This window comes from Argiope bruennichi, chromosome 7, assembly GCF_947563725.1.
Source record: "Argiope bruennichi chromosome 7, qqArgBrue1.1, whole genome shotgun sequence".
Taxonomy (NCBI): Eukaryota; Metazoa; Arthropoda; class Arachnida; order Araneae; family Araneidae; genus Argiope; species Argiope bruennichi.
The window spans coordinates 122,530,910-122,549,863 of NC_079157.1; the positions used below are offsets into that span (position 1 = coordinate 122,530,910).

The 18,954-nt window shown below is 28.2% G+C and overlaps 1 protein-coding gene across 2 annotated transcripts in view; it reads right to left on the reverse strand.

Annotated features, from left to right (window-relative positions):
* Window positions 1-18,954, reverse strand: part of LOC129974839 (twitchin-like) — a 243,952-nt gene that overhangs the window by 171,355 nt on the left and 53,643 nt on the right. For both annotated transcript variants that reach the window (XM_056087604.1, XM_056087605.1), the window contains 2 exons: window positions 2,832-2,988; window positions 1,074-1,215 (listed from right to left, as the gene is read on the reverse strand). In XM_056087604.1, coding sequence (XP_055943579.1) covers window positions 1,074-1,215; window positions 2,832-2,988 — 299 coding nt within the window. The remainder of the gene's footprint in view (window positions 1-1,073; window positions 1,216-2,831; window positions 2,989-18,954) is intronic.

Consider the following 18,954-nt stretch of genomic DNA (forward strand, 5'->3'; position numbering starts at 1 on the left):
TAATTTAAAGAAACATCTGTGAGACAAAGATATATCAATTAAAAGCCAAATATGTTTCGAAAATATGAAAAAAGAATGAAAAATATATTTTTGATTCTTCTTGGCTAAAAAGTAGTGTATATCAAAAACTTTCTAACTTCGAAGTTTATTAAATGATTCGTTCAAACTTTTATAGATAAAATATTCATACTTATTAAGAAATAAACTATTTTTCAATACAATCTTTAAATAATGGGGTTCGATTGCTTATTTTGTAATTCAGAAACTGTAGAACAATTTAAAAAATATTTATACCGAAATAAAAAATATGCATTGGATTTTTATTTATAAATTTTTTTCCATGTAAAAAAATTTACAAAAATTTAGAATTTAAGAAAATGGCATTTAAATATTTAAAATAGCGCTACAGCATATATTATGTAAATATAAAAATGAATGTAACTTTCCAAAAAATGAATGTAAAAACAAAATCCAGAGGAAATTTTATAGAAAACTTCTCAAAAATTAAGAATATTAAATAAAAATTTTTAGATACTTTTGTTAAAAATCGAGTTTTTAACATAGTTATCTACCTTAAGAATCAAAATTATAATCAACTTCATGGAATATATAAAAGATTGACGATCCAAATAAAACTAAATCAGAAGTACATATTATATTAAAATATTAAATAATAAAAATGATTTTTAATTTTAAATCGTCTTAGCTATTAATATTTAAAATGATTATCTAAGAATCTCAACTTTAAACAGATTAATGAATTGTCTTTTATTTTTTCAGGTTCCGTTTTGAAACTGAAAAGCATCAACGCAATTTGTAAAATTTTTCTCCTTCCATTTTTGTATAGTTTCAAAGAAAATTGCAAACAAAGATAAATATTCATTAATTTTGTATTTGAAAGAAGTCACCAATATGTCTTATTGGTGAATTTCTGCCATTAGTAAGAAATTTTACTAAAAATAAAAAAGTTGTCGTAACTTAAATGAATAAAAAAAAAATACTAAAATATTATTCTTAGATATGACAGCACATTTTAAGTAAAATGTGAAATATATAAGAAGTGCTAAACTTACTATCGAAGTTCAAATTGATTGTCGCACTGCTTTCTCCGAAATTATTTTTTGCCGTCACTTTGTACTTTCCACCATCTTCTTCATCGACATCCTCTATCACCAGTGCACAGTGATAGGAATTTCCTTTTTTATCACATTTAATCTAGATTTAAAAAATAAATATTTGTTATTCAAAATCATTACTTATGCTATATTTTAGATATTTGTTAAAAGAAAAAAAGGAAGCTGGAATGCTCGTTTATTCCAGAATGTCACACAAATTGAATCAGTAATAAAAAATTTGTGGAATGTCATTGCAATAAAAAAAAAACAAAGCATTCTGAAATTTAACCCGAAAAATTCTAAACACTCTAGATAAAAGAGTTTATATAAAGCAGGACAACTAATTAAAAACTGAGACTCTTTCAGTTACTTTGAACTGCACGATTAAGAGTGGGAGTACAAAGGACAAATTCTTCGTGGTCCGATGGAGTGGCAGGTCCAACAATTGGGCTGGATGGGTGGCAGGCAAAATATATTTTTTCTCCTTTCCGTTCAAAAGTATTTTTTTTCTTTATTCATGAAAAATGGAATTCACAGTGATTTAACTTGATTTTGAATTATATAATTTTCATACAACACATTATTTTTCTCTGAATATAAAATTCATAATTTCTCTTTTTATTAATTATAGCAAGTCACTAGAAAATCAGATTTTCAATATATAACGTGATCGGGCAACAAGAAGAAAGATTTCTTTCCGCTAATTAATGACCAGAATCATAATTCGTAAGAGGACAGGGGCTTCTTCTTATGTACAGCCGACCACCCTGCCACCACTGAATGAAGCAGTATCAACAGGAATTGTTGTGGCCTACTGCTGTCTTAAACATAACCAGTGCATAAAACCCTCCGATTCACCGAACTGTCATGCTCTTCCAGGAGGTTGGCCCCCAGCTACAAAGTGGTCAATCACTGACCTTCCTCCTCATCTTCCCGTACGTCTGTTATCTTGTCAAGCGAGGAGCAGGCCACCACTTTAAGAAAATCTCCACGAAATTCTCAATATTCCTTTAAAGTTTCGTTCCATAGTTAAAGAAATCCAAACACTTACAAACTTTCAAACAGTTGGTAAAAAACTAATAATTTTTAACATCATGCTCTTCAGTGTTTTAAGATTATCTAATGCCATCAGTACTGTTCATAAGCCATCATAATCAACTTTCAGATTCTTTTTTAATTCCGAGAGAAGACAGGGACTGCAGGGGATGGCATATAGATTAGAAATCGCCATTGGGATAACTAAACCATCAAAAATCGGTTTTTTTTTTCATTCACTAAATATGCTTCTTAAGTAAAATATCTTTTCAATAATAGAAATTCACACTCGACGTTCTGTCGCTATGCATTTAATACATCAACTACTTACCTGTTGCGATACAAGATTAAATAAAAAACCTTCTTTTTTTAAAAAAAAGACTGTTCTAAAAAATTTAATGAATTAAAAATCATTTATTATTTTGATTATGATAATTATTCAGAGAATTATTGGGATGTTATGTATAATATTTGCATCAAATCATTATGACGACAAATGTCTTAATCTTATTTTAAACATTTTAAAAATATAATTCGATGCACGTACAACATAAACGCAAATCAATTAAATGGTTAAATGAAATTTATATTTAAATGAATAAAAAAGAATTTAAAATTTATATAGTTGAGCTCAGTTTGTTAAAGTATAAACAATATCATTTAAGAAACGAGATCTGTTACCTGGAATCGGTCTTTGCTTTCGACCGGTTTGTCATCCCTGAACCAAGATATGGTCGGGGTGGGATTGGCTGCAATGATGCATTCGAAGTAGAGTCGGTCTTCGTCCTCATCCTGCCGGATAGCCGGCTTCTTCTCGAACACGGGGGCCTTTTGGTCCCTGGAAAATTCCCGAATATTCAACATTCTGATAATATATAGCATGAGCAAATTATATTCTAAAGAGAGGAATTTCAAAATCCGTAAAATATTATTTAAAAATAACTAGCCCAAAATGAGCAAAACGGTAGGTGCTGGGTTGTTAGTTGTTAGGTGGTAAAACGTTAGGTGCAGCATGACTCACCAGTAATTCACACCTACCGTCTAATTAGATGATTGCCTTCTCCACTAGACAAAACAATAAATATGGGATCATCTAATTAGATAGATGATTCAAATAACTGGCATAAAATGAGGGGCAGCAAACGAATTAAAAGATTTTATATTATTTATTTATTTTTGGATTTGTTGGATTCATGATGATGTTTAATGACTTTGGACATATTTTTAAAGTCAAACCATGAAAATAGTTTTCAATAATCATTAATTCGTCAATGAAGCAATAATTATTGAATAAATTAAATATTTGTTGAATAAATCATATCATTTAAATTTAAAAGAGTCACAATTATTTAAATATAACATGTTACTTAATCTAAGTAAAAAATGGTAATATAATCAGGTATTAAGTCACTTAATCTTTTATTAAACAATTATATTTCAAATACCTAAAATTTTTGCGGTTGCCATGTATTTATAATAATCAGGTGTTAGTCTCTACCTTCTATCATAGCATAGAGTTATACAATTGTAAATAACTAAACTATAATTAATAAATAATGTTATGACAAAATATAATATTTTTTCATAAATACAATGCAAACAAACTTCCACAAATTTATTTTTATATAAGAAATTTCAAATTACGTAGACGCTTTAAATACTGAAAGGAATGCACAACTCTCTGTTATTGTTCATAAAACGTTGCGAATATAAAGTTTGTTGTATATTTTAACCATTTAAAGGGCCATTTTTTTCTAGTCATATTAGGTTAAAATATTTTCAGGCTTGAAATTAGAATAAGAAAAGGGATTCATTTAGCTTATTAGATAAATTTAATTTGATTAATGAATTAATTTGATTAATTAATAATTAGGTAACAAATCAAAACACATAATTTTGTCTGAGATAGAGATCTGAAGCAGCTAAGTCTCTGACTTACTAAAAAAATGTGTCAGAACTTATGCCAACCTACATAATTTCATACAAAGATTGATAAATTTGGTGGGAAGCATACTTCCCATGGCCCTAGAAAGGGTTAAGCTATTTTCAATTATTCACTGTATATTCGATTCTTTTTTTAATTAAGCATAAAATAATTGCGTTAAATAAATTAAGCATAAAATAATTGCGTTAAATAAATTAAGCATAAAATAATTGCGTTAAATAAATTAAGCATAAAATTTATATCTATCACTTATAAATATTTATCGAAATCGAAAATATACAACACAATTAATGAATCAAGCAATATCATATAAAAAAACGATAATTGCAATTGTGGACTTTAGAATTAAGAGATATAATAAATGTTAATTATTATTTATTGAAATACAATATTGATTCATATTTAGTAAACTGTGAAAGCGAATTATGTCAGTATTTTTTATAAATAGCAAATAAGCAGTTAAGCCAAATTAAAATCGAAATGACAAAATAAAACACTATTTACTTTCAAACCAGAGGGTAATCAGATTGAAACTTTTTCACATTCTCTACTTCCGATTAAAATGGCAATTGGATAAGACTGCAAATGTCTTGAATGCGATTGACGAACAATAGTCAAAGAATATTGATCCTTGACGTGAATTTAACATTTTTACTAAATCTATTGTGCGAATACAAATTACAGAAGCCTTTTCTATTAAAATTTGACATGAAATTAAAGCTACAGTCACAAGATTACAAACCGAATTTCATTGATTTAAGTCATTGTGTTTATGAGAAATTGTGATTACATGTCCAATGACAGGCAGTCACTTTTTGGACAGATTTGGTTCAAAATTTGATAAAAATCTACATTTTAGATGCTGAATCTGTGTAGCAAACTTTATCTATCTTTACATTTTGTAGTTAACGTGCTCACTTTTATGCAGAAAGTCAGACTGGCAGACTTTCTCTAAATGGATTGTGTTCAAAATTTTATAGAAGTCCAAATATCAAATTTTATCCGATTAGCTTAATGCATTTTTGAATTATTGTATTCTCATACAGACATAATACTAAAAATTTATTTTCGATTTTTTAAATCTCGAATTCAAATTTCTTGACGATTAAAATGTTTTCTTTACACTTGGTATACGGAAAAGTAAAAAAGAATCAAATGTGTATGCATTTAAAATTTAAAATAAAGAAGCCTTTATATTTTCTAAAGTGACAGCAATAGCCGGAATATATAATATAAACAAAATTTTCTGTCTTTAATTTTTATAAGAAAAACTTAATGAATTAAAAGATGGTTTTAAAATCCTATTAGAATAAACTAAATCGTAAAGTACTAATTAATTACGATTCAACAATTTTTTAAATTAGTAACTCACAGGAAAAAAGGCAGATATATTTTGGAAGTAATTAAAAAAAAAAGTGTCTTCGAAACTTATAAAACCGAATGAAAAATTTATTTCTTGCCAATTTAATCTCTTTTTTTTTCTTTAATTTTTTCTCTCCCAAGTAGGAAAAACAATCCTATTTCTACGTTTGAATAACTCATCGTATTAAATTATGATGTGGTATTATGATTATGATCCTTAAAATAATATTTCACTAATATGTTACAAAATGGTTACATAAGAAAACGCCAAAAACAAAAACACACACTCACACAGAAGGAATATTCTCCTCTCTTCAAGTTTCTCGTATATTTATATTATCTGACGCATTTGGTGTTAAACTTCAAAATATAGTAAAGATATTTGAAAATGCACATTGAACTATTCCTGAAAACCAGTTGACTTCAAAATCTAATATAGGTCTAGAATCAAGGTTTTGCTTGATTTAATGTGCACATGCGATCACATCATATAAATGTACAGAACCAAACAGACGTTTTATATATTTATTTTACTGCCTCGTATACGTAGCATAAAGTATAGCAATCGTCGAAAAATTCGAACTCGAGACTTTGACGAATCCTCCAAGTTTTACACCTCCTTGAGTTCCAAAAACACATTTTTGGAAAATGTCCGTCTGTCTGTCTGGGACAAAGACAGTTCAGAAATGCTTTGAGCTAGATAGTTGCGATTTGGTATATGATCTTTACACGAAATTTGTAGATTTTTATTAAATTTTGAATAAAATATGTTCAGAGGAAGTCCATCTGTCCGGTTGTTCGAATATAAGTTAACACGATAATTACAAAACGGAGAAAGCTAGACAGATTGAATTCAGTATACTGATTTAACATCTAGAATATAGACATCTGTCACATTTTCAGCCGTATCCAACAACGAGTTGATTGTCTGCCGGTCGATCAGTACTTTCATGAAGCATGTAAACGCGATCATTTAAAAACGCAATGACTAAAATATATAAAATTTGATATGGGATTTTGTGACTACACATGCTGTTTTGTGTATAATTTTTGTTTCAATCGGTTGATGAAAACCTTTTTAAAATACAAATTCGATTTCGGGATACTATTAACGCATGCCAGGGATTAATTGCCAAATAACTCGCCAAGGATGGCACGATGGATTCAGTAAAAATATTAAAATCATGCCAAAAGTTAATATTTCATAACTATTGTGCAGCAATGCCATATAAAGTGTTCTCCGGCATGACAAGTTTATTAGAGAGATGGCGAGAAAGTTTTGAGGAGACAACTTCCGCTGTTTTGATTATACATATTCTCGGATTTTGTTTTAAAATCATATACTAAAATTCACTTCATCTATCTTGCAATTTTGACTTATGGCGCATATAAATGGATCGACAGTAAAATTTTGTTATTTGTCAATCCTTTGATTAAAACTGTGGCAGTAATAAATAAGTGGTAATATATTACAATTTTTGCTTTTGTTTAGTTCTTATCGAATACAATGATGTATTTGTATTCTTTTTAATTAATACATGATTAATATAGGAAGATAATTCTTTAACACCGAAGCAGATGAATTTCATAAAAAGTGTTATAATTTTAATACAAATATTTTGCATGAAATATTACATTTGAATTGAGATAATATATTTAATAAATAAATATATATTTAGATTTAAAAATTTTCGCTTAATGTAAAAAACACAAGTTCTTTATATTTAAGAAAGAAACCTTAAATTCAGTGTAAAATATATTGTATAATCAATTGTGTTCACATTACAGATTGGAATAATTTTAAATAAATATTTTTGCGAATTTGTAATGCTCCTTCTCAGCGCAGCCATTTCCATAGCTAGGAAGACAGTTACATAGAAAGCTCTAACGGATGCTGAATGGATTAAGGATCAATGAACCCCCGACATTGGCATTAATTTAGCTACTTGGTGATGAATTTAGCGATTTTGACAACAAAATAGAAGATTCTAGAATCTACAGGAATTTTGGCGATAAATTCATTAGAACGAGGTTAATGCAGATCTTTCTTGGAAGCTTATTTACCCTGTCAGGGAAGCTATAAAATACTGGGCGACAAGGCTGAAGACAGTCGAGTATTGAATCGAATATTGAGGCAGCATTGAATCGTATATTGAATCAATTGCTGGGTCGAGAGAAAATTCTCTCTGTGCTGTTATATCTGTTTATTGCCTATTTGCAGCTTGTTATGCTTCGACTGTGTCTTGTTGACTGTGTGATCATGTTTTTGTGTTGAATAAAACATCGTTTTTTGTTACTTAGCCGGTTGAAATGTTTTACTGGGCCCGTCAATTTTGAAGACGATGGATTTTTGGAGTGAATTTTCTGTAATAATATTGAAATTAGTTTTGTGAGATTAATAACTTTAAGATTGATACTAAGAATATATGAGATTTTATAAAATATATAATTTTACTTTTAAGATATCGCTTATTTCAAGGTCAAGGTCACAAGCATGACCCAAATATATTTATTGTGTTAATACCATATGAATGTAATTTGTGATTTCCATTTAATAATAAATTATCTAAAAATATTAAATAATAATTTTTTTAAGACCAATACATCATTGCTTTTTAACATGATAATGTTTATGGACTGAATACTATCTATAAATCTCATGATGGGATATGCATGATACATACTCTACGTACTCTACAAAATAGATCCTAGTGCTACCGAATTTAAACCTATTTATTTGGTGAATAGAAAGTGCCCAATAAGAAAGTGCATGCCAACATTTTATTTAACAAAAAGTTTATTATTTATTCTCAATAACTTTGCAATACATTATTGTACAAAAAAAAAAGTTGTAATAATCCCAAGAAAATTGTAATAATTAGTTTTTAATATTTATTTAATGCATCAGTTCTCTAATTTTGGTAAACTTTAAAAAAAATTTTAAATAAACTTTACTACAATACTTTTCATTGTTTCAGTATTTTTTTTATCTGCCAGAATTTTTTGAGTGCAGTTTACCACTGCTATATCTGAAAGTAGAATTTTTAAGTAGCGTAAAGGCAGATGAATCAAACTTAAAATCTTATCATGCTGTGATTTTTTGAACTAAAAGTTCAAATCATTTTAATGTTGTTTTTTTAAAGGTAATTTCTTACAGTGGATATGATTTAAAAATGATTCAACTTATTAACCATGTTACAAAAACTACCAGTTGCTAACTTCGGCAAATATGGCAATCATCAGGTGAAATTCTGCAGAAATTTAAATAATATTTCAGCAAGTGCAGAAATTTAAATAATACAATTTCTTCGAAAACTATGTTAAAAATCATAGTTTCATTATTTCGGATTGACATTTCTTCGCTATTTTCACAAAAATATAAATTTTTTTTAATGAAAACTACATTGCTTTTAATGAAATATGTGCAATTTGAATTGGTATTTTAAATTATGTGTATTAATAATGTATTAATAAACCGTTTAACCAAGAGTTATAACTCAATGCATATTCTGTATAGTCTTATTGATCTTATTTCAAATTATGCATATTTTTCAGTTATTTTAATAAAAATCAGTATAATATTGCGGTGTTTTTTTTTTATTTAGAATAATTTCTAGTATTTTGATAAAGAATACTCAAAATGGGAATAATTTTAATTTGATCAGTATAACGATGTGCTAGCTGAAAATTCAATAAGTGATCAACACAATCTTTTTCACAATCAAAATTGAGAAGAAACTATGTAGGTACACTTACAATTGCATTTAATTACACATAAACATTACATAAAACAATTACAACACAGCAAAATTAATTCAAAATGAAAAAAAAAAAGAAAATTACTCAGAGCAGGGGAGGGAAATTCATATTCATTTGGGCCTGTCGAAAACCGAATAAAGAGTTGAGTTATTTTCAGCATATTCACTGGTCTTATCTACTAAGATGGCGCTGGATGGCTTGGAGGTTGTTCTCTAGTGTTTGGATACATTAATTATTAGTTGAATATTGCTGAGCTGTCGAATTTAAGAAAAATGTGTGCCGATAATCGATTTAATACTTGTAATTATGTTCCTTAATTATATTTATTGATAATGTATCTTGTCCTTGAACATTGAACAACTATCAGACGATAAAAAAGTATCAATCTAATTTTAGATAGAGATAGTACTAGGAGAATAAAGTAATAAATAAAAAAAGACTATATAATAATCATACTAATAAAGTAAAAATAAAATGAAGACGAGAATAAAATGAATATAAAAAGGCCCATTCCTTCACTTCCATGATTAAATTAGAAATTTGTGAATCATATTTTTTGAAAACCCATTACCAATGGGGCTCTGATGAGAACTTTAAATGGATAATTAAGATGGGTCTTAAGTAATTATTTCGCTTTTACAGAATTCACGCTCTAGAAAGGAGTCATAGCATCGCCGATTTCTAACCACCCAATTAGCATATTCCTTATTTTCCAAACAAGCAAACAATGAATAAAGAAAAAATATATATAAATAAAACTCCCACAAGATAGAGGAATCATTTTTTAAATTGTTTACAGTAGGCGGAATTTCTACGCTAAGCAACATTATTACGCGATGCATTCACTTTCCTGCAGTATACATTAACATTACCCCAAGATTCTGAGAAGTTCTGCGTAGATCGAATTCTATTTAACCCTTTCTACGTAGATCGAATTCTATTTATCTCTGCGGTGCAAAAAAAATTAAAATGAGAATAATGATTTCAAATTTTGCTCTGATATCTTGTACAAATTCTGTCATTCAGTTGTCAATTATATTTATGCTAAAAAAAAGTTATTCCACTTTCAAATTTATTAATAAATAAAATTTAAATTAAAAAATCGTTAATTCCTGCATTAAAAAAGTTTTCTTGCACCATTTCGAATTTATTCTATATGTAATTTTCTATGCAACTTATTCTTTTGATGGATAGAAAACTAACAAATAGGTTCACACACTTTGCAATGATTACGTTAATTCTATTTTCAGATTGTTTGTAACTATTTTTGAAAGAACTTGTTTGTTTTTAAGAAACTAAATTAGTTAGATTCAGTTGCAAAATTCTTGGCATAAAAGAAAAAAAAAGAAGTTACAGGAATAGCACAATACTGATTTAAAATGTAAACAAGCGATTGAAATCAGCTTTTCACAGCTGATTTTGAAACATGGCCTTCAGTTTTCAAATGTAAACTAGTTGATAGGAAAACAAAGTGGATAATCTAATTCTAGTATCTCTAACGAAAATGTGTTGGCAAAGCACGCGCGTATTGTGCTTTGCCATACGCCATTTATCTTAGGAAAAATCTTTTGACTGTAACTTGATTTATGATATTATTTTTAGGAATTTTATTTTCCACAGATAAGTTATATTCGGATAAATTTTTTTAGAATTACTCAGAATACTAAAAAAAAAAAAAAAAAAAAAAAAAAAAGACTAATTGCGTCTCAAAAAAGATTGTAAGATTTTATATCAATAGAAATGAATGCAATAAAGTTGATTATATTGCTTTAAAGAAAAGGACCAAAAATAACCAAATGCTTTAAGAAATATGATAGAAATGTGAAGAAATGTAAATAAATAAAAAATATTTAGAGTGACAAAAATTTTTCAGCTAAGCACCTCCGTTATTATTTAGTTGTAAATTAATAATTAAGATTATAGTGTATTTCTTTTTCCTGTTATTAAATGACTTGAAAGTAAAAAAAAATTACATTTTCTTAGTAAATAAAAAATATGCCAAGTATATACTAACAGTCACTTAGAAAGCAACCCTATCAAGACTAATCAACTTCAAGAGCAAGTTAATAAAAATGGCGTGGCTCGGCATTTCAATAAGTAACTCAATTAAGATATTTCCTAACTAAAAATAGCATTTATCATCATTTTGATCATTTATTTAATCTCTACATTCCTGACTGTAATAGATAAATTTTAAAAACTACGCATAATCTTAAAATCATAAACATAGTAGTAATCAATGGATACCTTGTTTTACCTGTTTCTATTAGCAGCAACTATATAAGGTTCCGAATCAAAATGTCAAACTTTAGAAGGAGAATGTATCCTGATTTGTTCAAAAGCATGAGTATGACGATTAAAAAAACAGATGCTGACATTTTAATTAAAACACAAATTCTTTTTTATATAAATTTTATGTCATATTTCCTAATTTTTTATTTTTAAAATCTTCATTTTTTAACGTTTTTATTTATTTAAAAAAATTATCAGAATAAGAAATTCATAAAATTTAAATTAATTATATAAATTAAAAGCAGTAATTAATTCGACTTCGTAAAAGCAAAATAAATAGGTAATAAAAGCATGTGATAAAAAAAATACAACGGAATTTTTATTTAATAATAACCAATTTTTCTGTGTTGGAAATGAAATATTAAGGCATTTTCACATTAGCCAATCACTCCTTCAGGAATATATAAATAGTATTTCCCTTACTATTGTTGTCATTTCCAGTATAAAAATAAAACAAATAAAAATAATTTCATTTAAAGAAAAATAACAATTTTAATTTAAATTATTCTTTCAATTTGAATAATAATGCATTGTCTTTTATTTTACAAGAATAATTTGTGAATTCAAATTCTTAATCAATGGAAGAACTCGCTAATACGCGAAGTCCATATTTTCAATTCAACATCAATTCTTTAACGTAAAGACAAAATGTCTACCCATACAATGTTTTTTCTATGGTGGTTTACCTATACTAAATTACAAATGAGTGCGTTCATTTTCTTTCAGTTTAATACAACATATGGTCGAACCCAGAAACAGACTAGAAATCTAGCATGCCGTTCTGAATATGGCAATTATTCGGTACTGCCATAATCATAGATTGACTATTCTGACACATCCGAAGGCACATGGAAAAAACGTGGATGACCGGACCGCCGCGACAGCAAACACTAGCGAGAACTGTGGTTGAGTCCTAAGGGCCATCACCGGCCACGGTACAACCTTTCCATAAGGAAATACGTCCCGTCATCGATAGAATGTAGCCACCCCCATCCTTTCGTATACCCACAAGGGTGTCGAAAACCAACCAACATGCCTTAAGCTTCACACCCTAAATTATGAGGTGCCCCCCCCCCCGTGGAACTTCGGTGCTATTATAAAATTGATTTCAATCTACAATCTTCACGATGTAATGTGTTTTGCACAATCAGCAGTTGTTCTCATATTATTATCAGTGAATGAAAGCAATGATGGCAGAGGTTTATCTTCGTCTCATGGAGTTCATTTGACAGTTAATTGAAAAAAGTGGAACACTGCCAGATTTTCAGACATCTATTCTTTTCAGAGATGAAACTATTTTTACACATGGTTGTATATTTGATATCCGCAATTTAATAACACACGCATTACCACATCACTATTTAAATGTTTGGACAAGAACCACCCAGACAGAATGATGCCGCTCCTTTCCACAAAAGGGCATTGGATAAAAAATCTTTGAGCGAAAACAAAAAAAATCTTTGAGCGAAGACAAAAAAATATTTTTTCAAAGAAAAAAAAAGATTTGAAATAAAGATTACACAAATTTATTGAAAAAACTATTAATTTTAATATGCTTATTTTTTATTGAATTATTTTTTTTACAACAGGATGCCTAATTTTGTAGTACCATTGGTATGTCGCATCAGAGTTTAAAAAGTTTTTTTAAAAAATTCCTTCTAAAGCAACGAACACATGACTCTGGTAGGAAGCCACATGTTTGCATTCCGACTTCAAACATTGTCTTTATTTTTTTGCTATTGTATAGTACTCAAAAATTTTCCTTACATCCCAGATGGGATAATAATTCAGAATGGCCCTGTCAATTATCATTGAAGCGAATCACCAGTGTCAGCAAGACTGTTAGTAGGTGATGGTCGTCGGGAGTTTTACAACTATGCATTCGCCGCATCCTCTCGCAATAATATCACCTTCATTCATTTACCATTTTGGAATAAGTATTTTAAAGGCTCTCCAGAAAATTTTCGTGTGTGAAACTAAATAAATCCAAATTATATAATTTTTCATTCTGTAATTTTTGTTTCAATAAAAATTGTATGAAAAAAAAATGCTTAAAGAAAGAAGAGGAAAGTAAGTATTTAGTTCTTGAAAGTTAGAATCTCCCTTGCTCTTTCTAAGCAGCAGAATTGATCTGGATAACTGTCATCGCAACAGAACGGTATATTGAACGGTTGAGGTTACTAGTATCCTCTAGCAGAAAGTACATTCTGTCAATGGAGTGGTGGTAAGTCGAGTTCACACCATTACTAAGCCCACCAAGCAAAATTCTGCTTACTCTTTCGGCAGTTTCTCATCCAAGTATTCGTTACTCTCTCTGTGAAAGATTTATGACTAAAAAGTACCAGTTTTTTGCTGATCTTTCTTTTTTTAAATGTTTAATTGTTATTATTTAACTTAATTAAAGATACACAATCTAGAAAAACAGGCAAGATATTATCACGATAAAGTAAATTATTTTTCTGTAATCATTCAGATGGTTATATATTTTATATTTATATAAGTTCATTGGTTATTGCTTAATATCCTTGCAATATTTCTTTTACTACGTGATTTTAAATTTAAGAAGTTAAATCTCTATGAACCGAATTTTTTCCACAAACATATAAGCATTTATGTAATGGGAAATCAACAATCATAAACCCATATAAACAGAAAATTTATCAGTCTTAACAATTTTAAGATAATGAATTCATTTTGAAATTTTAAAGTAACAATTGGCTTACAATGATTGCAAATCTTAAAATTAAAACTTCATAAAACTATTTCGTACTTGTAATTAAACATTGAAGTTTGCATTTGGAGCATTTTATTTTAGAATTTTTTTTACATCATGACTTTTTACAGTGTCTTCTCTAGTAGTCTATGTGCTACCTAAGTCATCATTTAAGATGTTATTATTTATTTATATATTAATTGCAAATATTGTATTTATCTTCTGCTTTTTAGTTCGTCTAATTGCTTATCTATGGGAAACAAGACACAGTATTTTCCTAATGTTTTTTGTGCTCTTTCTATAAACAAAAGACAATATCAGTTTTAACTTCGAATAAAGCATGTTGTCGCTTGGTATTTTTTATGCGATAAACGATTTCTCTTATATAACAGCTAACCCTTCTTTACGATTATAAATAAATCTGAGGAGAAAATGAAGCATAAGCAAGTGTAGAGAAGCATTATTCTAAATACAATGAAATTTAAATAATAGCTCTTTGTAATCTGAAAGTTATAAAGTTTTGTCTTATTCAAATATCAAATAAAACAATTACAGGAATGTAATTATTAATATACAATTTCAAAGCTATTATGCGCGCTTTTTTTGTTTAATAGGTAAACTCTGACCGAAGCACAACTAACGTCAATTGCACAAGACAGTTCCGTTGATTTCTATCTTTAAAACTTTTACCTTGATATTACAGGTTGATAGTGCTACTAACCATGATTAATAATGTTAGTGATTGTCTTTAAGAGGTTATATACTGATGCAGATTCGCTATCTTGTGAAAAAAAAAAACTCTGGTAAAATATTGATGCATTAGTGCGTGACCTGAAAGTTACATAGGCCCATATAGGGTTAAAATTATTTAATTTCAGTGGCTAATCCCATTAAGATTTCTTTTGCTATTTAATTTATAGATTTCAAAACAAAAAATAATAATAGAATCAATGGACGCATTTAAAGAGCTTTGGAATTTTTAATGTCATATGTATTTATACTAATTCAAGAGTTTTAAAGAAATAGGTTTACACAGCGCGACTTTTAATTTATGACTTAAGATATAATTTCAAGCAATTATTCTTAGTGGCAGAAAAATAATGTCGTAGATATTTACAGCTCTGTTACATATTTCAGGAAAGATCTGATCTTTTTTTAACAACAATAATATTTAGTGTTCCCCACTTCAAAACTAATATCTTCAACTTTCCTGATCTAGAAAAGAGGGGGTGGGGGAGAGAAAAAAAGAGTGAGACGGAAGAATCTCTTCCACCCAAACATTTCTCGTCGGATCGAGACATGTGGCGAACCTATTTTTGACTACCTCATTGAAAAGCTTAACAACTAGGGTTAATTTTAACTCTTAAACACCCACACCCCGACAATTAGGAAAAAAGAGCAGCTTGTGCAGATTCGTCATCTACGATACACAAAACCATTCCCGTGGGTTCCATGTTTCTGTTTCTGCTGATGATCTTATTTATTTCTTTTCCGAAATGACAAAGCCTTCTGTTCGAAATCATCGCCCGCAACCTCCCACGAACAAAGTGATTTGTGAAATACAAACCTGCCCTTGAACGTTCCTCATTGTCGCCCTGCGCTACCTGCCTCTGAAGTCTTATCTCCGTCATTACCAAGAAGGTACTAAATTACTTTAACTGCTGAGTTTGAAGTTCTAAAAACGACGTCAGCGTGAGAGAAGGGACCGACTATTTTGAAACGCACACTCATCAGCTGAAAGGGAATTCCTCGAGATCTCTATCTAAAAGATGCTACCCCACTTCCTACAGAAAAACATTTTGCAATACTTGAATGATTCATTTTCAATCACTCACACTATTGTGACTCGTGTTTAGCAGGTATTGGAACAAATGTTTGGCAGATATTGGGACAGATGTTTGGTAGATATTGGAATATATTTAGAAGACTAGAATAGAGAAAGCAAATAACAAAATACACGTGCTCAGTCATATTTTAAAATTAAATTGGGGATAGAGTACTTTATAGAGAAGCCATATAAAATAATATAAAGAAACATAAGAAACTTAATTAAGATTTTTATTGAATAAATAAATCTATGATATTAAAAATATAAATTCTGAAAAGAAGAAAATATCTATATTTAAAACAAGCTATCCTACTCCCCTACAGAAAACAATCGCAATACTGGAGTATCTTCTATTGTGACTAATGTTTAGCAGATAGAAACGGAACTTAGAATAAAGAAAGCCATGCACATGTTAATGCGTTAGATATTTTGAGGCTCCAAGCAGTGTATATTATGAGGCTCATATTTTAACTAGTTAATCTGGTTTTAGATTTCAACTGATTTTTGATTTAAATTATACATTAAATATATGTTTTTATTTATTTATTTTTAAATATATACATCATCGAAAAAAATTAATATATTCAATTTTTTGAAAAAGTATTCACAATTATTATTTAATGCTCAATAATTTCTCTGCTTAGTAATAAAGACTTATAATTATTATTATAGATTATAAAGAAATAATAAACTTCATACACATATTGTATAGGCTCTAGTAAATGGAACACAATAGAACTAGTAAAATAAATAATTAATATTCTAATTATTCTAAATAAATAATTAATTTCTCCCCTTAATAGCAATTTAACGATTTAAATGTAACTACTAATTTAATAGCAATTTTAACCCTTTCTAGGGCCGTGGGAAGTATGCTTCCCACCAAATTTATCAATCTTTGTATGAAATTATGTAGGTTGGCATAAGTACTGACAAATTTTTTTAGAAAGACAGAAACTTAGATGCTTCAGTTCTTTATCTCACACAAAATGATGTGTCTTGATTTGTTACTTAATTATTAATTAACCAAATTAATGAATTAATCAAATTAAATTTATCTAATAAGCTAAATAAATCCCTTTTCTTATTCTAATTTCAAACCTCAAAATATTTTAACATAATATGACTAGAAAAAAATGGCCCTTTAAAGAGTTAATATTCAAATGTAACTACATATCGTTGTCATGATATTTTATAATTCTTATAATTTGCATTTTTTCCTAATTCTTTGGAAACTAGGCTTATAAATTTCTTTAATCGATTTGCATGCAGCCCTCATTCGTGTCAGCAGGACATTCTAACGCTTAGTCTACATTTGGCTGGATATCTGCCACTGTGTATTGAATCAATTTTTTAAATTAGATTTTAGAGATGATATTAGTGAGTAACTTAAAAACAAGAACAGATCCTTACTATGCAACGAACTTAAAAGTGTAATAATGATCTTTATTGGTTAAGCAAATATATGATAAGAAACCCAAAAATAAATGTAGAAAAGAAAGAATATTTTTATTTGGTTTTTATGAATGCTTATATGGTGACAATTAACTTTAAGATCATGATTCTTTTATTGTATTTCAGAATCACAAGATAAGTTTCAAACAGTTTATTTTTGAACTTTTAAAATAAAACACTAGTGATTCAAACCAAATCAGTTTCAAAAATGAAAAAAATAACATAAGAAGAAAGATATTGTAAGTATATTGGATAAAAGTTGTGAAAAAAATGTAGCAATTTAAGTTTTATTAAAAATATAGACATGTCAATATCTTATAACGAAAAAGGAAAAAAAAATTGATATCAATATTCAAGTAATACATTTGAATTTTTTAATGCCTACTTGTCACATACTTTTTCTATGGAAAAAAACGGAATTTCTATTTTTATAATATAGATATTAAGAAATTTTATTTGCGTTAAATTAATTCGAATTCAGCTACATTACTATCTAAAAACAAATTTTTCAGCAAGAATCAATCAAATCAATGAAATTGTCATTTAAAGTGAATCCATATTGCATACTTGACCAAATTCGGTCATGGGGAAAATAAATTATTATTATACATGTACCTCATAAAGTTGTGAATCCTTTATTTAAAACACACACACACATACACATTTCAAAAATTGTACAAACTGCATACTGAAGTCCGTATAGTAAAAGATTTTACAGCTGATATTAGTTTAAATTAAATAAAATATTAATAATAAAGTAAAAGTGCAAGCCAAAAAATTACATTTGCTATTTAATGATACCAATTTACTTGTCAAACAAATTTCACTTGAACTTCAATTATGACAAAAAATATTCATATTAAAATATTTTTTTTCTAAATATTTATTGCTTAGTTTTAATTATATATTTCATTGCTGTAGTGAAATATTGCAAATCATTTGCATAGTTTACCAGTGGAATCTGACATGGAAATGACAATACCACAAAGAACAAAGCGATTTGAAATAGATTGTACAGATACTTTATTATATGGCTAAACCTTAAACTTGAGTAATAAAAAGAGTTCATGTACAGAATTAACAAACGCAGGTATTATGGTAACACAACATTAATATCAGCCACAATCAGATGATTAATAAGGCTTTGTTCAAGTAAGTATGAGCTTCAAATATGCGTAAAAGATTTAATAAAAATTTAATTACCCGGATAATAGCTAATTGCCGAAGGCGGAAAATCTTATAATACAAGTTATTTAAATGAAGCAGGCCATAAACAATAATAATCAATGTTGGAACTATCAAACAAACAAATACATAGATCCAGATATGACACAAAACAGTAAGAAATATAAAAATTTGTTCACACTAAATAAAATTGTATAGCATCGATTTTATATACTTCATACGTTTTCACAAGATGATCTAGAAGTTATTACCATTTTCAGTGAAT